The sequence below is a fragment of the Gambusia affinis genome, linkage group LG21, assembly GCF_019740435.1.
Source record: "Gambusia affinis linkage group LG21, SWU_Gaff_1.0, whole genome shotgun sequence".
In the NCBI taxonomy this organism is placed as follows: domain Eukaryota; kingdom Metazoa; phylum Chordata; class Actinopteri; order Cyprinodontiformes; family Poeciliidae; genus Gambusia; species Gambusia affinis.
This window is the reverse complement of record NC_057888.1, coordinates 18724336-18750510: the sequence shown is the minus strand read 5'-3', so window position 1 is coordinate 18750510 and position 26175 is coordinate 18724336. Positions and strand designations below refer to the sequence as shown.

The following is a 26175-nucleotide window of genomic DNA, read 5'->3' as shown; positions in this document are numbered from 1 at the left end:
CCCCTCCCCGAACCCTCTGGAGTAAAGGGTCGCATCAGTTCACTTCAATCCCTGCTCTGATGCACAATTTCTCTCACATGCAGACAAAAAGAGAATATACATAGAATCCCTTGTTAGCAGCTAGAACGTTTATTTGCACTTTTCAGTACAGCAGCAGTACTTCAAGGTCCCCCATTACAAGCAACAGTTTGACAATAATCTTTCAGTTGGGAAATGCAGGAGAAAAATGTATTAGAAATGAAAAGACGGGCGTGCTGTGGTGGCGTAGGGGATAGCGCGACCAACGTTTGGAGGTCTTGAGTCCTCGACGCGGCCATCACGGGTTCGATTCCCGGACCTGGCGACATTTGCCGCATGTCTTCCCCCTTTCCCGTCAGCCTACTTTCATATAAGGGACACTAGAGCCCACAAAAGACCCCCTGGAGGGGAGAAAAAAAGAAAAGACATGAAACAAAGTTTTTTTTCTGGGTTAAAATCAGAATACTACAAAAGTAAGAAGTAGTAGTTAAACGAGAACATATGATGCTTAGAGAAATCACCAGAGGCTCCTGCTGCAAGGTTTTTATCTAATGAGCCCAGTAGCTGCAGACAAGCAAATTAGGGACAAAGTCACAGTAGGGTGAAAGAAAAAGAAGCTCACACATACTATGAATAATTTCAGGATCTGCTGAAATTTTAAACAAGACTGTAATGTAAAGTGACTTTAATACTTTCCTTCTCATTGATTGTGACCAAACGGCATGAGAAAAAGCTGGAAAAACAACTTGCGGTTAATGTTAATACGAAGCAGCACAAGAGATATCAGTTTTACATAGGGGCGGGCGATAAGGACCTAACGTTTCATCACGTTATTTTGCAGTACTATTGTGATTACGATAAGTGACAATAACTACTACTTCTAAACTGTATGACTGACTGTGTTTCACAGCAATTGTAGCCCCACAAACAAAAATAATGCTATTGAGAAACATTCCCATTAGTAATGTTCTTCGTTCAGGACACCATTCACATAAAGACGCGTTATCTAAACTGGACACATTAAATGTATTTTCAAATTTATTTGCTAAATTTGTTGAGTGAACAAATAGTGCAGAAAATGGTAAAAACTATCAATCCTGGTGGTAAGGACAGTTTTGTGGCATTTTAACCATCACTAATTGGAATTAATCACCACAGTGATGAATCAAAATTCTAATTTATCGCGCTAAATGATAAACAATACAATAAGTGCCCACTTCATTCGTTTGTCAGTTAGCGTCACAACTGAAGAACACACCAACATAAAAACCAAAACGTGACCAATTTGAACAAAAGATAATATCCTGATAACCTGAAGTGTGACGCTGAAGACAACACAAGACATCTCTGCTCAGCTCAGATGGAAAACTTCATATTCATGATCCACTCGAAGCCCTGACATAGATCATGTCGAGAATGCGAGACAAGACTTAACAGCTGCTCTTCATACATGCTCTTAATCCAACGATTCAGATTTTGCATTCCACCCAAAAAGCATCAATCTTTTGGCACATCGCTCACTTCTTGTGCCAGCCCTACTGTGGGCCACATTGTCTCCGTTTAACTGCCCACCACTATCCCATTGTCCAACAGCCGTAACTCCTCCCCCACCCACTGCCTTCGCTCGGGCTGCGCACAATAAAAGCAGGGAGTGATGGAAGAGGACGTCGGTGTGCCAAAGGACCACCACGGTTGCAGACTTGGTGAGAAAGGAGTGGCCCTGGACGGAGAGAGTGGCATTGTTCTGCGCTAACTATATCTGTGCTGCATCTGTGGTTGGTGGTGGCAATATCAGGGATACGGTGGAGAGGAAACGGCAGCAGAGGCTTTAAAGTTTGTTTGTAGAGATAAGGAATAGCAAACCCTTTGTAAATACTGCGCTGAAAAGATGAGACTTCAAAGCACTGGTGTGTGTTTACGTCAGAGAGCAGAGCTTTTTCTAGTGATTGCTCTTTAGAACAGAATCTAAATCCACCTTGTTGACAGAGCTGGGGTATAATCTGTGATAATAATCTATTATCTGTGTGTCGTGTCTTCATTTTGATTCACCGACTGACTAAAACGTACAATCTCAATCAGGAACATCAGGGGGTTTTCATCATCAGTGACTCAGCATTGCTAAAACAAACTCTACACTTATTAATCTAACAGCACTCTGGCGAAGACTTTTAGATTTTTTGGGAGTTAAAGGGATGAGTTGTAAGTGTTTCTTGGGAAAACAGGAGGTAGTTTCAAGCGTTACTCAGTCATCATATACAAACAGGAGTATTACAGGGGAAGCTATTTGGTTGACAGACGTGGTAGGGAACAAACCGGCCAAACCAGGTCTTTCACCTAAAACCTGACAGTGTGCACATGAGAGAAAAAAAAAAACAAAACAAAAAAACTCAGCTCTCCCCAAACACATACAAAAGGATCTTGAATCCATGATGCAAAGAGTGTTGTGTCTTACTGAGCTACTCCAAAAGTGAATGATGCTGACCTAAACCTTACCGTTTAGGTTATGCGCCAGAAAAAACAGAATATAATCGAAAAGACCTTGAGTCAGCAGAGCGCCAGTCAAACACTATAACCACTGCTACGTAGTGACTGCAACAACATATGGTAAAGCCAAGGTGTTTCAGCTTGGTCAGTTCTAAATTTAGAAACCCAAAAGTCACTTTTTTTAACAGTTAGTGCAGCTTACTACAACACTCCTCTGGGTGTGGAAGTTACTTCTCTAAATAAGACTCACTCCACGTTTGTAATTTCCAAGATCTGGAGACGAGGAGTTAAGGGATAAAATTAAGTAAAAGCAAACAAAATGCTTTTGAGATTTGTATGTGGTTCATTTATTCATTGCATTTATTAAATGCATGGAAAATGCTGCGACCGTCTCGATAACACAAAAAGAGAAAAACAAGAAAAATTGCGGTTAATCAAATACTGAAGTCGCATGTATTCCGAATAAGCGTGTTGCCCTGATTTTAGCTGTCACTGCTAAAACTGGTGTACAGATGTCAGCTTTATAAAAGCCAGAGAAAATCGGCCACCTAAATCTGGTTGGTCATTTTTTACAGACGTTAAAGTGAGGTTATACGCAGTTTACAGGCATCCATTTACAGATTTTTGTACAGACTTTATACCCATCAAAATAAAATCTAAATTATGTCCTTCTATGGTACATTACAAGTCCAAAGAGTTACCAAGATGCCCTCATTTTGCACCATGTTCTAACAATAGTACACATTCTTTTACTGTTTTACCATCCAACTGGAACACCAGTCTCAAGTGAAAATATTATTCAATATAGTATGTGTCTGTTACACTTTTTTTTTTTTAATGTTTTTATTTATTGTATCCAAGACAGAAACTTAGCAGCCATCATTTCTGGTCAGATTTTCTTAGCTTTGGTTTTGGGAAATATGTTTTCAGGAAACAGATTCTACAGGTTTTATCCTTCCCTCGGGCCTAACCCATCCTTAATGATAGGCTGTGAGAATGTTGCTCTGTCTGTGGCCATTCAGGATCTTCTGTCTAAGAAAACAGATGAGCAGGACCTGATCTGTCATCACCGGCCAACACTTCTCACTACAAAAGCTACAGAAAAGCCATTGTTTCTCATCAAACCCTTAAATCAGCCAAATCGATAACCAATGTGAGGATGTGCCACAACATTTTTCCGTAGGAACAGAAACAATACTGAAGTCATCATCTACAGATCTAAAGAGAAATTATCCAGAGTCAGCACACAGCTTCAGTCATTACAGCCAGAAACTAGTGATCGAGCCTGAATTCTGGGTTTAGTGACGGAATCAAACCTGAACGTTCAGATTCACATAAAGACAGTGACAAAGTTGGTCTTCTATCACCTGAAGAACATTTCCGGGATTAAAGGACTAATGTCCCAACAAGATCTAGAGAAACGCTTCTGTGCGTTTATCTTTAGTCGTATTGATTATTTTAACAGTGCCCCCACAAGTGTGCGTGAAAATTTTATCAGACAGCTGCAGCTGATCCAGAATGCTGCTGCTCACATTTTCACAAAAATTGGGAAAATAGAGCACATCATCTTAGTTTTAAAATCTTCACACTGGCTCCCTCTAGCTCAGAAACTACACTTTAAAGTTGGTTAGAAATCACAGAACAATTTAGCATCAAAATACAAAAGACATGCTGTTCTAGCAACATTCCACATCATTCAGGTTTTCTTAGTCTGGCGTGCTCTGCATCCCCAGAATCAAACACAGAGAAGTAGCATGTTTATATGCACCACAAACCTGGAACAAGCTTCCAAGAACAGTCAAAACACTGAGTTCCTATAAATCAAGCCAAAAACTGAACTAGATTAATATATATTTGATATTTATTTTCTTGACGATGGCATTGGACAAAGTGTAATGTTTATTGCTGTTCCATAATTGGCTATGGTATTGTGTTTTTATGGTGTAAAGCACTTTGAATTACTTTGTTGTTCAAATTTGCTATAAATAAATATGACTTGAGCCATATACAACTACATCTTTTTCATATATTTTAAGATTTTTACTCATTTTGTTGCTAAGCCATCTTTTAGTTTCAGGCAATATGCTTTAAAATGCAGATATAAAGAGTCTGAATCAGTGTGCATTTTATCCAAACCATATATGAAAAAACAAAACAGGTCAACATGAACAACACACTGATCCTAATTTTACTTCTACAGAGTTCTACTTCCTTCGCCTGGACCAAATGACCTAAATTTATGATCCAAGCAAAGACTTATCATCCCACAGCATGTTCGGTGACCAGGAAAAATGTCTGGTTAGGAAATTATGCTGCGCAGATAAATCCGCAACTTTACATATTCATCAGTGAAATTCTCCACGCAAACGTTCTATGGCGGCCATTAAAACCAGATGGGCTGAATTTAAAGTTCATCTGCAAAAACCGCAAGGTCTATGCTGAAATTAAGATGCTGATACCCAGATTAGGGATGAAAGTACATCTTAGTGAACTAAGATGAGCTCAGAGCAGTGGAATCCAAATCAGCGACAAATGTCTGTGTTACAACAGCGTTTGACATTGGCACTTCTAGCGCTTTTTCCAGTCAGTCAATAAAGCTGAAAAATCAGGTGACCGGCTGAGGAGAAATTAGTCCTACTTTTATGTTGCAAACGCTTTTGTGAATTAGGATAAGGATAGGCCTTAGAGTATTAGGCTGAACGTCTGAAAAATATGCTAAATGAAAATAAAGGTTAACAGGTTAGACAGTTTTATAAGAGCTTTCTTTAGCAACTAACGAGAGAGCGGTGCTTTAAGTAATAAATATGGACAAATTATTAGGATCAAAAGATAACAAAATATGAGGAAAAACAGAAAAACACTTTGATAAATTTGCCTTTTCATAAGAAATCCTTCAAATCTCAATTAGCCCAGTCAAAAGCTTCCAAATAGGCACTCAGACATTTTAGGAGTCGATTTGTAAGAGGACTGTCTTTCTTCTTCACACACCATTGAGAGTAAAGATTGCAATTTTAGAAGTAAAATTTACTTTGCAAGACTTCACTATTTTATTTTATTTTACTGTATTTACAGTTGGAGAACAGCTAAATATAAATTGCATAAGCCCAGGCCTTATTTAATTAATTTTCAGTCAAAATAACTAAACCTTAGAACACTGGAATAAAATAGAGCACAACTGTTAAATAATGCTTTTCATGTTGGTAAATTGTGATGTTAAACAGCACAAGATTACATTTTTAAAAGAGAAACATAGTTGTGAGCCCTTAGTAGAACCTAGCATCTTTAGCAGTGCTGTGAAAAAGCTAGCATTCTAGCTCGTGGAAAATGTCAACAAAGGCTACATATCTTCTGGAGGTAAAAGTAAGTTAAGAGAAGAGCTAGGACTTACATTTTTGTCAGACAGAAGAAGCACAAGTAAAAGTGAATGTGCTGGAAGCAAATTAGGTACTACAAAGCTAGCACTGTCCAAGCAACTAGGCCTGCTGCAACAAAAAAAAAGCCACTGGTCTGATTAATGATATTCATTAGGGCTGTATCCTGTCCAGGTGTATTCTTAAAATAACCATTTCATGTCAATACTTACTTTAACAACCATCAGTAAAATCACAGAAGAAAAATAAGAAGATACTTACTTTTACTCTCTTATGTTGCAGAGATAACTGAACTGAACTGAACTGAACAGACCAACAGGACCCCCCAGTGATTAGCTCCACCTGCGTTTCTTAGGCCATAAAAGTCTGATTGGCAACAGTTTAAATAAAAAGGCTGCTGGAGTGTTATCTCTGCTGGCAAGCTGTTTTTGGAACCGTTTCAGTATGTATTAGGCAAGGATAAGGCATTAATCCCAGCTGTGCCACTATAAACCAGACAACCTCACAATGTGGCAGAGGTGAACGTCTTACATTATCAGAAAAAAAAGGGCTCCAGATGAAATGCATTAGGTGTCCCTTGTTAAAATACAGGCTGGTTGTTAATGTTTTGACAAACCCTGTGAGCTTCCGCGGCGCTAACAAAGTGCATTGAAACTGATGCATGCTGTTAACAAAACAGTGGATCACACCCAAGAAAGCCTGGCATGGTCTGCGTGTCGAAACATTACAAACCACATAGTTGGCCTATGCTGCAACTTGCTCCAATTTGAATAGTTTCAGACACAGATTGCCATTTCACAGAGATGTGAGATGAGGAAAAACAAGGAATATTTACTAAAATAAAATGGAATTTGAGCGGGAACCTCCATCATGTATGCCATACCAAAAGCATTGCTGTCAACCAGTAGTGGGCCAATTACTGGTAGACGGTTTTCTTGAGTTTTTAATGGTCCAATTTATGAAATAGATTCTTTCTGGCTTGCAGTTATCTCTATTTGGTTTTCAGCTGTGTGGGGCATAGAGTAATCAGCCCTGGCCCTCTTCCATCTGTTGTTTTGCACTGTGGGGAAGAAGGCGAAGACAAGTGTTCCTGCTTGGAAATGTTTCTTATTGCAAAAGACACAAAAGTCCTAATAAAACTTGTAGGACTGTTACCCATCATTACTACTAAAATAAACATGGTTTTAAAACTGCACTCAACTAACTGTATCATGTCCTCCTGAATAGAAACCTTAACTAGTTTGCCTGATAATAACAGCCAGGCACATTTTGCATTGGGCCCTTGAAAACTTTTGATATACTACAAAGAAAACACCTCATTCTATCAGCAAAACTTTTTACAAGAGGTCAAAATTGCCCTGTTTCCATTAAGCAAATTTATTTTCGAAATGTGAAATTACACAATTATATGGTCAGTGTGGTCACAATTAATGCCATTGGTGTGCTGAATGGCATTTATTGTAACTGAGGTTCTGTGAAACGAGTATGCCGTTGATTTTAAATGGAAAAAAATACATAGTTTATATGGTGTCTTTGTGTTTTAATAGACTTAATTCTAACTTTAGCTGAGTAATTAAATTTGCTGATGCATGCTAATATGAACAAACAACATGTAAGAGTGGCAGATGAAAAGAAAACAGGTTTCACAGACTGAAATACTATTCATTATTTATTCCCTCTCTTTACAAGAAGCCCCAAGATGCAGTACTAGACCTTTGACTTTGGGTCAAGAACCACTACCTCAGATGACATTGTTATATCTGTAATACTTATAGTATTAGATTATGTTTAATAAAAACAAAGAACTTAATACCGGACCAGGTATTAAGTACTTTGTTTGCCTGTATGTTAAAAACATACAGGCAGGTTAAAGAAGTACTCCACATGATAGCTGTTAACAGTTTGCTAGCTTTCTGTATGCATGTCAAACTTCACGTCAATAAGTAGAAACCGTTGCTGACTATAAAATTGTGCTCCACCATTACTATACAGCACAGTAATTTGTGTGTTTGAAGTTAAGAAATCTTCTTGTTAAAACGTGTTAAGCATAAAAAATTGGAGGTGTGAACGCTGCCTGGAAGAACGCACTGGGAAGCTGAAGAAGTTTTCTCCTTTACAACACCAAAATGAAGCCTAATACCAGCCCTTACTGTGTGAAATACATTTAATATCATGCTGGCCCTTACTGTCTGGGACATAAGACCTAGTCTAGGTACCAACTACTCAACAAAAGCCAGGCTTTTGTTGGCTTGTTCCACACTTTGGTCAACTTTTGTTGTTTCTTTTTATTTCTTAAACATCTTTGAGTTGAGCTGTATTGAATGAGAGTTGAACAGTGGTGTGGCTGCTGCATGACAATTACCATACAGCAGAAGGTTCTGCATGAAGTTGGCAAGTTTAACCTATGCATGAATGCATTCTATGAGTATTCCGGCTTCTTGTTAAGATGATTGGTAAATCTAAATTGTCGTAGGTCACTATGTTGCTTTGCGATGTACTTGCAGCCTCTCCAGGGTGTACCCCCGCTCTCACCCAATGACCTGCAGAGATAGGCAGTAGGAACTATGGAAGAACAAGTCTGTGTTGACAATGGATTCATGCATTGAGTGGGCCTGTTTTTAATGTTTCAGATTTAGCCACAAGAGAACCACAGTATGGTGTTTTTGGAATTCAGAAATAATTATTTGTATTTCTTACTATTCTGAAAACCACAATACATTGAAACTTCTAAAGTGGCACACAAAAAAGGAGAATCTACTACGAAGACGATATGTTGTGTTGGTTACTGTCATGGGTATTCCCCTGACTTCTACACTCTACCTACCAAACAACCAGTTTGGTTGAAGGAATTGCATGAAACAGACTTAACGCTAAGCTTTCCTAAAACACCTATTATTCTCCATGGACTACTCTGTCATGACATGGGTGTGTATCTGGTAAATAAGGATGGAAGAACAAGTGTATATTGAAATAATAACAACAAAAAGTAGTTGGGGAAGTATTGATGCATTGACAGAGTATTAGAGTGCAGGGCATTAAAGTCTATCCTCACAGCATTTTCTGAACAGACGAGCATACAGATCAGAAAGGCAAGCTGATTGTTTCAAGGTACTGTCTTCTAGTCAAATGCTTTAGGGCTGGAGTCATTGACCTAAACTTGTATTGATCCTTACTTTAGAACCAATAACTACGCATTCTCTTTGATGATAAAGCAGTCTTCTAACGATGTAGTGAGGAAAGGCAGTCATTCTACCCCTGAGTGTGCTGTAATTCAAGCTGCTCTGTTGCATCCAAAGGCAAACTGGCCAGCTGTCCCAACCATGTGCTCCAAAGCAGACCTGCCTCAGATTTTTTTGTCCACAAAAGAAAAATCCAATTCCATTGAAAGACTCTACAAATTAAAAATAAGATGTCATTGGCAGTCTTCAGTCTGCTTCATCACCTCTGACCCATATCCCTGCCCCACAAATAAAAAAGCAACTGCACTGCATGATGCTACTACCACTACCGTGTTTCACAAGTTGCTCTGAGAAGTCACCTGTTCGTAAGTTACTCAATTTTCTGAAGAGAAAATATTAGGATGTTGTGTTGGTTGACTGCATAAAATCTGGATGAAATTCATTGAAGTTTGTGGCCATAACATGAAAAACCACAGAGAAGCTTTTGCAGAACACCGTAATCATGCTTAGAGCAAAGTATTTGTCTATAGAACAAAACGTACACCAGCATTACCTCAATTACCTTAAATCAAATGAAAGAAACAAGTCTTCTGCGGTATGGTAGCCTTTAATCTACATCAATTACATTTTGACTCACTTTGAGGCATGTCTTCTTCTTTAAACAGAAGGTGGAGAGACCTCAACTGATGACATTGTAAAGTTATGAGGTCATTAAAGGTAGAACAATTATTTTATTATTTTACCTCTCTGTTCTTTGTGCTTGCTCCATCAGCAAAGAAGGAACACACATTAAATTAGTCAATTTACCTCTTTCCCCAAGGGCTCGTTCTGTGCAGAGGCCTGAGCGTGTTTTGTTATTTCTTTTTTTGTTTTTTCGCTTGAGAAATTGAATTCTGGGAAGAAAAAAAAAACATTCGCCCAACACCTTTTATTGCCATGTTTAGCTCCTTTGTTCTGGAACCATGTATCACTGCTTCTTTTGCAAACACAACTCGACGCTTGACAGTGCAGCAACAGCCAACACATTTAATCAATTGAAATGAATTGCCTCATATGTTTGCAACTACTTATTTCTTAGTCACAATACGAGGCAGGATTAGAGCCACTGTAAAAGCTCTGGGAAAGACGGCAGTGAGCCAACATTACATCATCATCTTTGTCCTTGATCTAAGCATTTGGAAAAGCTGTGGCAGAAAGGCACGAGAGGACAGGCTGATGTTGTTTTAGCAAAGAAAATTCTGGAGCTAAAAGTTAATATAAAATACTTTAGCACCTACAGAGGCCAGTTCTCACTCCGATCTCTTCGATGTCTCTGTTGTGACCAGAATATGGAGATTTTTATCTTAAATGGTCCTGACCAGCTTCAAAAACCTACATTCCAAAAAGAAAAGAAAAACATATACACATCTTGCCGCTAACCACAACACTCTTTGGTGCAGAAGTTACAAATGCACAAAGAGAGACTCATCTAAATACATTCAGTTCAATTCAGTTCAAATGTACTTTATTTATTACGTGTTGTCCGAACTTATCCAAGTATCCAATCACTGTTAATCCGCTTGATTTGCTTTTATTGCTCCTTTTAAGTCTCTCACTGATAGTTTGAAAGTTAGGAAAGGAGACCTATAAGTGAAATATTTTAAATGAGTTAGGTTAAACAGGAAATGAAACGCTAAATGCCAAATAGCTAACTTACTCTTGGGGTTCTAACATCTCCTTACAATAGAATACTGGAAATATTTGCAGTATTTTGGAAAATTTCACAAAATTCAGTCTTGCAGAAGGGTTTGGATTTTCTAGGGCCTGCTAATGCTAATGATGCTAGTGGTGCTAATTGCTAGCATCAAATGCTAAAGACAGTTTGAGATGTCAGCTGCTGAAGTTGATTTGATTTTGTTTTAAATTAGCAAATTCTCAGTTTCCAGATATTCCTGTCTTATACACAAGATGATGTCATCTCTGCTCGTATGAATAATTAACAGGAAGGCGGCAAGTACTACAGTGCTGCTAACTGTAGTACTTAAAGAAATCTTGAAAAGAATTGGTACCAGCATGTCAGACATTTACAAAACAAAACCCAGGAGGCTGCAATTTCTATTTTTCTTAATCACTTGGAAAATTAAAGTGGGGTCAAAACTGAGTTGTGTGTTTCCTATCACAGTTTTCAAATCTGTCAAAACATATGCCACACAGCATGTAAAAACATGTAAAAACATTCCAGTCTTCAGGCAAACTGATATAACTGGTTCCCTGATAATATTATATGCTCTCTGCGCACCTTTTGGCATTCAGAGGATGGAAACAGACAAAGATCTTGTCAGATAAAAATAATCGAAGCATGGAAAAAAAATTACTTTGGTTGTCCTGTAATATAAATACCACAGAGAAACTGACTACTAAATTTTGCAAACTACAACTAATAACACATTCGTCAGCTTCATTTCTATTCCATGTGTCTGAAAAAGGCTACTTCTGCTTGGTGAAGATAAAAGTTCTAGGTCAAATATCTTCATTCCAATAAGACTTCTGCTGTCGTCACACGATTCAGAAACTTTTTCCTCTTGACAAAAAAAAAAGGTTGAATTGAAAAACAGACTTCATACTGGCATACTCTATTAAGGAAGCATTTTACTACCTTAAATAAACAGGAAGTTCAAAACCTGCCAGTTTTACAACCATCCTTTGTCTATTAAGTCCTTTCCAGACTTAGACATACCATTAAAGATAGGTCAGATTTCATCCAGTGCATTTTGTTCTATATGTCTGTTTTAATTGTGTCTTCTTAAAATTAGCCAATAAGTGAAGATATGGAAAAGAAATTAGACTTCTGTTGGTATGAAAGGCAGATTTAGTTGTCCCCAGATTTCAGGTCTAATATTCCTGAGCAGTACTTTCAAAATCTTAAATGAACGCCGCATTTCCTCCACCAGACAATCCCTATGGAGGAGATGACAAGATATGTTTAGTATGCGAAACATAAGATTTTACGTTGATTACTTGTAATCTCAAGTTGAAACAGGTTGGCATGAAAACGATGCTTTGCTATTCAGCTCAAATGGCACTGAAAGCAAACAGCAAAAACCAAACAGAAACCCAAGAATAGGAGAAATTACACCACCACACAAAACAGATCCTGACCCTGAACAGACAGGACAAAGCAGGAAAACCAATCCTTGGCATGGCCATGGAATACCCAGACTCTGGCAGTCACCACTGTGGAATTTTGCCTACTTTTTCTGCTCAGTCGTTTTCCCAACTTTTCTCCCATGCTCTTTGCAGACCCTCCTACAATAGGCATACAAATGTGTACATCAACACATGTGTTTGTGCCTGAAATCCTTGCACCTGGGTGGGGAAGAGTTTGAATTACACAAGGTTCACGGAGACTGAAGTCAAAGTCTGCAATGCCATTCACATCAGCAAGGGATGTTTGCCAGACTGTTGTTTCATCATTCTACCCTGTGGGTTTCAGCATGGTGAAACAGCTTAGTAGCTTTTTTTCCCCCCATATTGTACCAAATGCACATTTAGAGCAGCTTTAAGGCTATAAAAGATATAATCAGCCTCCAAATGTGTTCTTCAAAGAATGCAGTCCCTGAATTTGGACACAGTCCATGTGTGGCAGCCAATAACAATTATCACCCTAAACTAGGGATGAACAATGTATCAGACTTAACATTGTTAGCATTTGTTAGTCATTTCTGAAAACATTGGTGTTGGTCAGATGAGAAAAACTGGGTCAATGTTAGTAAATAGTGTTTATTTTTATCTTGTTCCTGCTTTTGTATGTATACTGCACATATATATGCAAATATTGGGTATCAACCATAACAACAATGTTATTGGATATTGGATAACGTCACACAATGTCATGTTGGTGAATCCCTACCCTGAACACACTATGGCTACAAAAAATGGTGGTGGTAGTGTAATGTTATGATCCTGCTTTTCCAAAAGCAGGCTCATCCATACTTCAAGAAAAAGCTTGGCTGGAAGCTTGTCAGTATGGATGCACTGATATGAAAATTTGGATCTATATCAATATCCAATCTGATTCAGAAATTTGGGCAAGGCTTGAAAATTGATGCGCTCCATCAAATTGGAGTTTGAGCTTTTTTGAAAAGAAGAATGTGTAAAAAAATATATATATATATCAGTCAGAATAAAAAAGCGCACCACACTTTTCAGATTTCTATTTGTAAAAGATTATGTATCATTTTCCTCTCCCTTGACAATAAAGTGTTACTTTTGCAGAGTCAGCTTGCCACATAATCCCCAACAAAATGCATGGAGTTTGTGGTTGTCCATATTTCAGTTCTCCATCAGGAACGTAATAACATTGAGAAATGTATGTCAGGACAGATATGAGTTCATTTTTTTCTGACTGTAGCATTACCAGACTTGCGTGCAAATCAAAAATATTCTATCTAACTGATGAATTTCAAGTCACCAGAGTTTGTAGCTACAAACATGACTAAACAAGCACTTTACAATCCTCCTTGTAATTGCAGGCTGTCACCAGAGTGATCCCCTTTCTCAGTGTTTACATTCACTGCACGATATTTTTGATACTAGCACCTACAGCCGGTTTTTCCAATGCGTGTGTAACAGCAAAAATGGATGTGATCACTTAGATCTTCAGTAATAGATAAGTAGGGCTTTGCATATTTGAGGCGCTTCAAATCTCTTCTGGATGGCTGGGCTAAGTGAAACCCATGACTTGTGGAGCAGCAGGAGTGATGTTCTACACGGGGATTGGTACTGGACTGCACCCTGAAATGAGAAGTATAACACTGTGACCTACAGACGGTGACGATGTTCATGCAGTCTCTTCTTCTAGTCATTTGCCTCCATTTGAGGTTAAAAATGTAACTTTAGCTTGCTCGTTACATTGACTAGCAAGCACTTATCGCTAGTCTTTATCCAATATGGCCTCCTCCAACACGTAAAATCCCTTTCCTCCACATGAATTGGTTCCCCCTTTTCATGCTGCAGCTGCAGTCTGTTACATAACAGCTAAGTGAAGTGAGCTAATGAGGACTGACAGCTCTTTTAAGGCACTTCCCACATTCTAACTGATGAGCTTTTCTGTAACACATCATCAGGATGGGTCCATGACAGGACTAAAAACTGAACTTTTGACTCCGTCTTGTCTGCAGTAAAACCAAATCCCAAAATTGTTCCTTTCAATATGTTTGTTTGGTGGAGTGGGGGGGAAATCTGACCCAGCTACTCAACAAAAGAGACAACAGAGGAGTGTTTAAAAAGATATGGAAAATAGTGATGTGCATTTAGCTAAATTAAAAAAAAAAAAAAAAAAAAAACATAGCTAGCTTCACACAAAAAAGACAGACAAAAACAAAAGAGGTGTGTTTAAATAGATGTGGAAAATAGTGTTGTTCATTTAGCTAAAAGAAAATTTACCCACTGGCTAGCTTCACACTTACGGCACACACAGAGATTGCTATCTTCTCAAAGGAAACAAACAAGTACTCCTCCTGCAGAGAAAGGCTTTTGGCTCCGATTGGTTCATTCTTCTGGCTTAACTCCAAGTAACTTGTAACTTGTGTGCAATGTCACTTTAAATACACAGACGAACTCGTTGGGTGCTGTTGCAACAGCCCTGGAGCTCAGTGTTGCTCAGGACTGCCATGAGAACAACACAGTATTCCAAACCAAAACATGGGAAAATGTGTTGACTCGACGCTGGAGTGCCTTGCAAAAGCGTGGACGCTTGTCAAACCAGACCGATTAGCACAGAGCAGTTTTGAATTTGCAGAGAAAATTATGGAAAGTGTGATGAGCATTTTAATATGATACCCCTAAATAGAATCCAGTGCAAAAACATTTTTCCAGATCCATTTGGTTGCATGAAACATGCCTATTTCATGGAAAACTGGTGAATGGTGTGAAAGACTAACTGACCAATCTTTAAAAAAAAAACAGATATATAGAGAATAAAGTTTTTATCGATACCATTTTTTTTAATCTGAAAAGTCACTAAATATTTTGAAGGAGTTGCTAAATTGGCAACGGTGAGGTGAACTCATTAACCTGATCGGCCGATCAGTCTGTCAATCCCCTCCTATGTCAGAGCCAAAAGGGGAAAGTGATTGATTTTCAGACCTTTGCAGAGGTAGTAAAGATTGGTGGTTTCACTTATAAGCATTGGCTAAACACCAATCTCGGGCCAGTTTATAGATACACCGCTACTTTTAAACAGTCACTGTAATCTATAAGCTTCTTATTCCATGATGGATGATGTGATGTGCATCTTTATAATCTATGACAGATTAATGGCTTAAAGGATGAAGCTTCCCTTAAATTTCTGGCTCAAAGGACACATGTTCTTCATATGGAGATAATGTAGCTGCTTAAATGAAACACTAGTATGGAAATATGCAACTTCCAGTCTTGACTTATAATCTTGTTCAAATAGGAAAGTTCTCCATTTGTATATCCTAACAGTCTGGCTGTGTTGTGACATGTCACCAAGTCTGTGTTTAAGGAATCTAGGGGGAGTAAAAAAAGGCCAATTATGTGCTTTAGGGCTTTATCTTACATTTAGCCTCAGCAACTGTGGGAAAAGCAGAGGATGAATAACCACCCTGAAATGCAGCTCTTCAAAGAATTAGAAGCTCAGTGTCAAAAAACCACAAACTATGGATGGGGTGAGTGAACATCTGCATGCTCTTTGGTTATTTACCGCACACCGTCCGTTAGGGGACTCTAGTTTCAAGATGACGAGTAGCGATCTGTAGCTGCCAATCACATCTTCTTTTTGCTTCTGCTTTTTGAGGAGAAAAGCAGTAAAGACAAAAGCTCTGAGAGCAAAAAGCAACATAAGAGACTGAGCAGCTCTAGTCTTCCTTGATTGTGTAGATTGTACACCAGATTGGATCCGAAGGTAATGGCACTTGACAGGGCAACCGATGCCTCTTTTTTGTTCCCCACAGAGATGGTGACAAAAGCATCAAGAGTCCCTGGGGAAGCTCCGTTACATCAGCACGGGATGTACAATGACCGAGCTCAGCTGCTGCAATCAAATACAAAGTGGACGGTAAGCCTATTATGAATGATATTCAATATAAGCAACAAATATAGACAGAGAAAACTCAGAACAAAATTGCCATTGCTGTTCGTATTCCTTGAAGCTGTTCACATTTTATTGATCTTGCAATGCCAGCTTCTGCACCCGGTTCACATGGCAAGATTTTAAAATTACTGACCGATTTTCAAAACCTGAGAGACCACACATGTGATGATACAAAATTGTAGATATAACAGGTTTGGTCGTACGGTTTGTGGTATTGAATCACTCGGCAGAAGCAAAACACCACACACCAACCGATTTCGCTCACCAACATTCAGATGTCAAACAGCAGATCTCGCAAAACCCTTCGACACAAGGAAACTGAGTTCAGAGAAAACAAACATGGCTGCATGAGAAGAAGAAGAAGCATTGGCAATAGTTTGTGGACTACGTTTAACAGAGGAAAAACAATTCAAAGATGTCTCCAATTATCTCAAAAGTCCAATAGGACTTTCAAGTGCGCCACGGCAGTCTGTTTCGTCTTCTGTGTATTGTTAATTCCCCTCAGTGTTTCCGTCACCACGCTTTTTGTCACATTCAACAGGCTGCGTTGTAATTTGTCCTTGAGGGATGCTAGTCACCCTCCAATATCGTACCATGACAATACAACATGTTGAATATGCCCAATTTTACATTGGAGTGGGCACCACGTTTTTCCACACATGGTAGGAATATCGCTTCAAATTATCTTTAGAGCCGTCCCAGTAATCGGCACATCCTTAAGATTTCTGGAGTGGGAAGATCTGGAGAAATATTGGTATTAAAATCTTCCTGTGTGAACTAGGCATTAAGCCTTTGGCAGCATCCAACAGGTTTCCTCCAAAGACTGCCCTGTATTTACCTCTATCTGTCTTCCCATTGTCTTCTCTTTCAGAAATAAGCATCTCCAGTGCATGTAGAGCAGTGGTCCCCAACCACCGGGCCGCGGACCGGTACCGGTCTGTGGACCAATTGGTACCGGGCCGCGCAAGAAATAATTAAATATGTCCGTTCTATGTATTGAGTATGGAGGAGCTTTTATTTTGAAAATCGTACACCGGATGCCGAGGTTTGAGTCATGCGCTAGCTCACAACGCGCGCACCCCCCCCCCCCCCCTCCCCCGTTCGACCTTCACAACGCACGAACGAACACCCCCCCCCCCGTTCGATCTTCACAACGCACGCACGAACACGAATTTTACCCACCACATCTGGAGTTTCGCATGCAAGATTTCAACAGTGTTCTCATCTGACCAGAGCATCTTTCCTGCACGTGTCTGCAGTGTCCTTTCACGTGGTTTGTGGTTAAGTTCAAATTGGATCGATGCACTGAATTAGTGCATTTAGTGGCAGTGCAAAGGAAGCTGAATGTAAATGCATATGTTATTTGTAAGGATATTTGAAGACAAGGTATCATTTTCCTTCAACCTTACTGTAATAGTCAATCTGTCATAGAATATCCCATTAAAATACATTGAAGTCTGTGATCGAAAAGCAATCAAATATATATAACCTGCACTTTAACTCGAGTCAAGCACAGTCTCAATCTTGTTGTAATCTGTTGATGACAATGACAAATAAATCTTATCTTATCTTATAAATGCAAAAAAAGAAAAGAAAAAAAACGTTTGACGGGTATGAAAACTTCTGCAAGGCATTGTAAATGGATTCAAATAGAGTACACATCAGACATCTGTGACAAAAAATATGTACTGCTATTGAACGTGAAGTCTTTTTACAGTCTGTCACGTCTTCCAGAAGCATCTCTTCAGAGAGGGGTTTGAAATCTGAGACCCTCCTACACTCCGGGGAAGAAATTGAGCAATACTTTTATATCACAAGATGCCAGAGGAGACTGCATCGAAAGAAATCCATTGCACTTCAAGAGATGACGAGCAAGACGTTAGCAGCTGTAAACCTATGAAACTTGGAGAGATTACATCTTTTGTGTGGTCTGAAAGGCCTTGTCTTACACAAGCAAAGCCAAGCATTTTCCAAGGGGAAACTACACCGGATCTTTTCAAATACACGGCTGCATGGATCAATGGATGAGTCGCCTGCGTTCTGCTGAGGTGAGGAAAGCCATGAAGCTCTAGTAAGAATAGGAGGGAGACGTCTCAGTGGTTACCGGTGTACGTCTAGGGAGGAAATGCTCCTCAGGATGCCCAATAAAGCTGATCAGATTAATCTATGTTACACTGTAAAGCTGACGGGCTTTCTCAGGAGACCAGCCACAGTTCTGGTGCCCCCTGCCATTTACTAACTTTGCCCTACAACCCTTTGTTAAACGTTCTTAAAGCCAAAATTACTCACATTTAGACAGACATTTTAAATTGCAAATTATTAAGAATGAAATAAGAGAAATAAGAAAGGTATTTTTTAAAACATAACAAACGAATAGAAAATAATTAATTTTGGAATAAAAAAAGTAGTTTATTACAGTTTAAAAATGGTATGACGCGTCACAATAATCAGAGGAACATTTTATGTTGCTAATAAGTAGCGTTTTTATATGTTTCTGCTGGTATTTTTGATGGTTACAATGAGCTCCAAGACTTTGAGTTTGGAGGTCTTTGGACCATAAATCCAATCTTTAGCTTCCTCCACAGACCAGACATAAGTCAGGGCTCCAAAACATTAATATTACTTCCAGCACGAAGAAACATGTTGGAAAAATTTAAATAGTACTTTTAGCTTCAATATGACATTGTTTTGTGTTCACTGTGATATATTCACAGACCAGACAAAGGCCTTTTTTTTTGCATCTGGGTCACTTTGTGTCGTAAAACCGTTCGTGGAGAAGTTTTAATGTGGTTGCATTTACCGTAATTAATAGTATGAATGTCCACGCAAAAAAAAAAAAAGGATTTCAGCAAAAAATTGTAAATGTCAAGACCTAATGTGTGAATGTAGCTATACACTGATGAAATCCAATCAGGCGTCTGAAAACTTCCATTAAGGTCTGTCCAGATAGACTTTTCTCATCATGAGAAAAGTTATAGTCTTGACTCTCAGGACATCTCAGTCTTTTCTGTACCCCCAACTGATGACGACTTCTTTTTCATCTCTTGTGCCTCCCCCTAACAGAGTCACAACTTGGGCAAAGAGCCATCTCACCTTCAGCAAATAATAATAATAATAATAATAATAATAATAATAATAATAATAATAATAAATAATTCGATGTCAGATTTTTATCAAGCCTGCAGAAAAAGACTAGTTGGGCGACTATGAGTTGTTTGGCAACAGTTTTAAATAAAAGAAATCAGACCATGTTCTACGGTTTTGCTTAAGCCAAAGTAATCATGCCAGAAGAATCTGAAACATGCCTAATTGGACATTTGAGAGAGCTAGACCCCACTCCCCAAGCCCCTCTGATGTGACTCCAATGATAATAGAAGCAATTGGCAAAGTGCTGTCACACACACCATGGTAACAGTACCAAGCAGGAATTCTTTTATTTGTCTTTTACTGGAGCTTAGAGCGAAGCCAGAAGAAAACAAGAAAGCTATCACATTAAGCTTGATCACATTGAACTTTTTTATTCTAAACTGTGTAAGCCCAGGGCCCAAAGAGAGAAAGTCAGAGTGGATCATGCAGCATGCAGATGCTGGATGCTCCTGATCAGACGATATGGAAAGAAGTTATTGCCTAATTCACCTGATCTCCCTGAGCAGCCCTCTTTGTGTAATTACACACAAATACCTGCAGTCACACAGCGCGGGTCTTTTTCTTTTCTTCTCCCCACCCAGTTTGAATTCCTGCTCACTCTGATTTTATTGCATAATTTCTTACTGTGTTGCTTCAACGTTCTCATGGGGAAAAAAAATAAATAAAAAGTTTAAATCAGACAATCACGTGTGGGAGAAGTTTGAGTATTATTTTAGTGGCATTTAGCTGTCATTGCTGGTTTTGTCAAAAAATAAATAAATAAATAAATTGGGTTTGGAGGGGAAGTTCTCCGGGAGGGACCCCTGTGGGTCTCAATTCGTTCCCGAGGGAAAAAGCAAAAAGAGAAAGAAAAAAAAGAGAAAGCGCCATGTTGAGGCTCCCCGGTGTGAATCCAGCGAAAAGCTCCAGGAACTCGTAAAGCAGACGTTACAAAATCACTTCCACGCAGGAGAGAGAGTGTGTGCGTGTGTATGCGTGTAAGATAGAGAGAAAAGAGAAAAAGGAGGGGGAGACCTACCTTTGCAATGGCCTTTTTATACCTCATGGCTGCTTGTTCGATAAGGTTTTGCACTTTAACGTTCCCATCTCCACACGGAACGACCACGCGCGTCCTCCCGAAACACACCGTCACTTTCATGTCTCGTCCGCTGCTGTTAATCCCAAAGAGGAAAAAGCCGCGTCCGAACGACGACGGCAACCATCCCGTGTGCGGGCGTGCGGGCGTGCGGGCGTGTGAATGAGTGGAAATGGGTGAAGGTGAAACGAGTAAAATCCCCGAGAGAAAAGTCGCTCTTCGTTGTGCTGCCGAGTCCTCAGAGGAGAAGCGGGCAGAAGCTCCACGCGCAGGATCCCAGCGGCGGGGCTGGGTGGCGTCCTCCCTCGTGCCGCGCTACTGACTCACTAAACTTGCCTGAAAGTTCCCAACGAAAAAAGCCTTCCCGACTCCGACTGCACAGCTGACAACTGACACTGCGTGAGAGCCACATGTTCGAGCAGGCACGAAGAATGTGCTCGGCAGCCCAGCCAGAGCGCTCTGTGGGCAGGCAGAGCCACCCGACTATGAAATGTAAATCCCACTTTTACATTTCTACTTTTAGTTTGGAGTCTGTTGTTTTTAACGACTGAAAGCGAAAGGGGTAGTTTTTTTTGTCAAAAATGTTTGGTGTTATAACTGTAATGCACTTTGGAGTCTTATTTCTTGCAAACATCTATCGTAGTACAATTCACTTTTGCAACGACTACACTTTTTTTTTTTTCTTAACCTGACTTGGGTTTCAAATACAAGTGAAATTGAGTTCAGTTTAGTTCAAGACATATAAAGACGGCAAAACAAAAATGTGAGTGCAGGGGTTCTGGTTAGGTGAGATTCAATAGAAGTGGTCTGTTCAAAACAAAATAACGATAATATTGATACCAAGTCTGTATTGGATCGATATTAATGTGTTAAGATTGATACTTCTGTTTTGTTTTTTGTTGGGTTTTTTTGTTTGTTTGTTTGGTTTTTACTTTTGGGTGTGGGGAGTGGGGCGGTTGCAGTTTCTGTTGATCATATTAATATTTTATTAAATTATTTTGTACACCGTAAGGGCAAACATTTGATGATACATCAGCTTAAATAATAAAAACATTGGCAATACAACCCCTGTATTCATTTGGTATTGGATTGATACCAAAATATGCAGTAGCTATTATAAAGTATAGCGGTTTGAGATTTTTCTTTTTACAAGACAAGAACCCTGAACATGTGGTCTAAGCAACAATGAAATAGTTTAGATCAAAGTGTATTGATGTACATTGAATCCTTGGTATTTTCAGGGGTATTTAAAGGTGCCTTCGAAAAGCTCAAATCCACAAATACTTGAGTCTGTCACAAAAAATAAAATGTTCCCAACTGCCTATTTTAATAGTGCACACACCAAATATACCTTAATATACATTACTATTCACCATGTAAACATTTAGCTAGCTAGTTGTTGTAAAGTGGAAAAATGTAAAAGGACAAAGGGGAGTGATACTTTTGCAAGGAACTGCAAATCTGATTTGAGGGGAGATCATTTTATCTTCACTTTGGTCCCCATTAAAAATCAGGCAAAACAAGAGATTATGTGAAGCCATTTCTATGCCAAATACATACAAATGCCTACATGATAAACTCAACCTGCTGCATAAATATCAATTTTAACAAACAATAAAGACTTTGCGAGTCTTATCTCCACTTGTAACGTTGGCTCAGAGCACGTACTAATGGGAGGAATTACACTGTGTATGAATTATTGACCTGCATAGCTGGATAAGGACTATGCCAAAGGATAGATAAAATGTATGACCCAATTTGGAGAGAAAAGCTGAAACCTTTCTGTGGAGATTCCCTCGCTCCCTGCAGCTCTGACTCTTTATGATCCAATGTAGTCCAAATGAATGAGCATGAACGTCGGCTTCAGCGTGGACAAACCAGGTCCAAAACCGGGCAGTGCTAGCACAAGCATCAGGGTGTCACGTGGGGTAACGTTTTCGCCTGGTGTCAGATGTCTTTGTTTATTGCAATAATAATTTCTGACCATGCTCTATGACTTCCCTATTTCTTCAGCTCAGCCTGCAGCGGTATAATCTAACACATTCTGCCTCAACAGTATCTATGGTGATACAGCTGACTCTGGAGGGAAATATGTTCCATGGTATGCTCGTTTGCAAATGCTATGAGTTCTATGAAGCTTTTCAATTTGACAGGAAATGCATGAGAAGCTGAGCTGAACTGTTTCCACAGGTTATTTCTTCCTAGATCTTGACCATGACGTATAGCAATAACGCACCTGCTTTCACTTTTATGTAACTAGCTCTACCTAGTGGTGGCTGGGAGCAAAATATTCATTATGAAAACACCACCTTATGCACAATGCACGGGGTTTTTTTTAACCATCAGTAGAGAGTGAGTATCACTTAGAGTTATAATTTTACAGTTTATGTAATGGCACAAATTTCTGTAAAAAAAATAAAATAAATAAAAATCTGGATCTGGATCTTTAAAAAAAATCCAACAACTACAGCAATAGGTAAGTATGTTAAGCATTCTCGAGAATGCAAAAAAAGAGAAGCTTCTGCAATGGTAAAAAAAAGAAAAGAAGAAGAACTAGTACTGTGCTGCTTGTCATATAGTCTTTTAATCGCATGTTAAAGGTTGCAGTGTTAAAATGTCAATAGTGACGACTTAATGCAATTTTCAATTTACGTTTATTCAATCATAGTAAACAATGCTAAATGATAAAAACAAGCAACAGTTGGTTTGTACCAAGGTTCTCTAGCCACATGCTCATTTGCAAACTCAGTTCTTGGCTGGAACTATTTTCTTTTTTAACAAGAAAAGTGCCAAGATTTTAGCAGTTTGAAAACAAATAACTAGTAATATTTTATTAAAGCGAGAACTATACCAACAAACTTGTTTTCAGAGAAATAAGGACTGAAACAATGCCGTTGTTTTGCCGTAAGGCCTCCAAATGAAGAAGTCTACCCTTGGGAATAACTGAAACTAGCAACGAAGAAAAATCTTTGACAGAGAATTGAAGATTGGTAGTCATAGAGCCCTGCTCTGGTTTTCGTAATAAAATGTAAAAGCAAGTGTGAGTATTCGCCCCCTGGTTACTGAAGTGTGGGAAACACACCTTCTTCATTTATACATTTCCAGACATGTCCTGCATGGAAAGCAGACTGGCAATACAAAGGAGACGACATAAACACCGAATGCCTGTCTCTGTGTGCGTTCTGACTGTCATGGAGGTGTTTACCCTGCGTGCTGGGACACGGTCTGAAGAATGGGCTTTCATAGTACATAATACATGCTTACATCACACTATGAGGTGTCGTTAAAGACCGCTTTGATACTGACTTACTTAAAAAAAAAAAAAAACAATAGTTCCTTGATGTTCCCCCTGCAGATTCAAGTAGAGCTTTCTACAGAAGGCATCCAAGGTACTGACAATAGCTATGAGCATTTAAGAAGCTGTTAAGAAGTCCTTGTGGTTCATTAATCTTCTACGAGCAAACTTAAACACGCGCATGCAAAAATAAATGTGATCTGACAAGAAAAAAACCAAAGGGCAACAAAGTTCGGTTGCTCCTGGACTTCGGATGCTGCAAGAACGTACGTGTTGTCGGCAGATTCAAGGCAGAATTTCGGGTGGAATCCTGGAATCCTGTGAAGCACCACAAATCTGGAGCAAACTTCCAGAAAACTGCAAAACAGCCAAAACACTGAGTTTATTCAAATCAAGGCTGAAACGCCATCTGTTTGGATGAATGTTGTTGATAAGTAGTAAGGGGAACATTGATCGACACATTTCTCATGTATTTGCTTGATCATTTTAATGAGGGCATCTGACAAAATGTCATGTTTTATTGTTTGCGTCATAATTAATGACTGCATGACGTTTTTACGATGTAGAAGAGCGTACAACTGCCTCGTTGCTGAAATGTGCCACACAAATAAACGTGACGTGACAGTGACTCTTTCTTTAAGAGAAACCACAGTACTTCGTGAAGACATGCACTCAACGTGGACCCGTTCATATTTTCTCACCTTACAACCACAAAATTCATTGTATTTTCTTTATGAATTTTATGTGATAGATCAGAAAATTATATATATGTTTAAAGCTTTAATTGCAAACATGAAACTCAGAATTCTGAGGTATACTTTTATACAGTCCTCATTGCTCTAAAACAATGTATCCACTCCGTACTGCATTAACTGACAACTGCTTAAGTGTTTTTTTCCCCTCCTCATCTTCTTCTGATGATACAGTTGCTCATCAGAACAAAGCAGCTGAGTCTGTACAAGAACATTCGGCGGGAATGTTGTGTTGGCTAGGTGCCTCGCTTGATTGTACAATTTAAAACCTGAAGGATCCAGGTTGTTCTAAAAAAACACACACACACACACACTCGGCAATGTCTGACATTGCTTTAATGTAGGGCCCGTTTCACGCTGAGGCCTGCACAGCAGGTTGGAAAGCTTCACTACGAGCTGCTGCTACAGGACCTCGACTGTATGAGGAAAAATAGAAAAATCATTAGCTCAAGGCAGTGTTAATCCACAATCCTGAGTAAGACACCAAAACATTCAATGTGTAATGAGGCGGGAGCACGTGAAACAAACTCGTAACTTTGGTCGTTGCTTTTAATTGTGACATGTCTTATCTTGTTTATTTTCTACCCCTGAAACTGTTTACAGTTTTGACAAAAGTTTAATGTCAATACATGCGGTTTGCTCTTATTTACAAGTTGTTAGTCAGGTTTCCTTCTCCCTGGTCTTATTTTCAGGACTTAGTAGAGTTTTGGGGGGAAAAAAACAACCTTAACTGCCTTGTTTGTGGTTTTGGGGGCGCATGTTGCACAGTGTGAATGTTGAGAGTTGATGTTACTGTTTCAACCCTCAGGTTTTACGGGTTAACAAATGCAATCAGATGCCATTCCGCATACTTGTTCTGGAATAAACAGACATTATTTACAGTGTGTTGAAGGAGTATTTCACCTTTCGCTATGATACAACCACAAATTTGGGTCTCCTTCTTCCACGTGATTAGTGTGTCCTCTACAGGGCCTGGTTGCTGCTAATTATTAACCAGAGGAGCACGTGGACGGAAAAAACAAGTATCCAAGTGAGTCATTTGGCATAGCATCTGACTATGCATATTTTATAATAGCGTCATCCATTATCCATTAAGCGTATACCTATGGATTTCAATGTGGTCTGTTTCGAGAATACAAAAGAGTTGACCCCGACGTGATTTGAACACGCAACCTTCTGATCTGGAGTCAGACGCGCTACCGTTGCGCCACGAGGCCTTTAATGCCTGGCTGCTTGAAAAAGCATCATACAACCAGAGTAACAGTCATTTCTATTTCTTTGTGAGTCAGATTTATACCGTGAGATTTCACCGTAATATCCCCTTCAAAGACGATCAATTTCCGAAGAAAATCAGTCCCGAACAGGGGATTCATATTTTATTTTTCTTTAAGCTTACATCAGCACCAAGGACAGCTGCCTATTATAGCTTTTCTCCTTTCGCACGCTCACGCGCACTCAGCGCGAGACGACAAACAAATAAAGGCACGCTAAGCTCAATGAAACGTGGACGTCCAGTTCGTAAAAAGTTTTTATACTGATGTACTTGTCAAAGGAGTATGTAAAATCCACTCAGGCTGATATGATTTCTTACTTAATATATGAATGACAAACATGAATTAAAACAGTTTTTTGGATAATTTTAAAATTTAAATAATTTAATTGAAATTATTTCAACATTGACACAAATAGTGCTGTTAAACCAGCATGTCGACATTTTTCAAATATTATGTAGTAAAAAGTTCTCACTTATTACGGTAA

At 39.1% G+C, this 26175-nt stretch overlaps 1 protein-coding gene and 1 non-coding gene across 2 annotated transcripts in view; both read right to left on the bottom strand.

Annotated features, from left to right (window-relative positions):
* LOC122824643 (partitioning defective 3 homolog) overlaps positions 1–20808 on the bottom strand; it is a 370755-nt gene extending 349947 nt beyond the window's left edge. Inside the window, exon 1 of the mRNA XM_044105505.1 lies at positions 20314–20808. Within this exon, the coding sequence (XP_043961440.1) occupies positions 20314–20433 (120 nt within the window). The 5' untranslated portion in view covers positions 20434–20808. The remainder of the gene's footprint in view (positions 1–20313) is intronic.
* Positions 20809–25562: 4754 nt separating this feature from the next.
* trnaw-cca lies at positions 25563–25634 on the bottom strand. Its single transcript has one exon. It is a non-coding gene; the product is annotated as a tRNA-Trp (tRNA).
* Between the last annotated feature and the right edge of the window lie 541 nt (positions 25635–26175).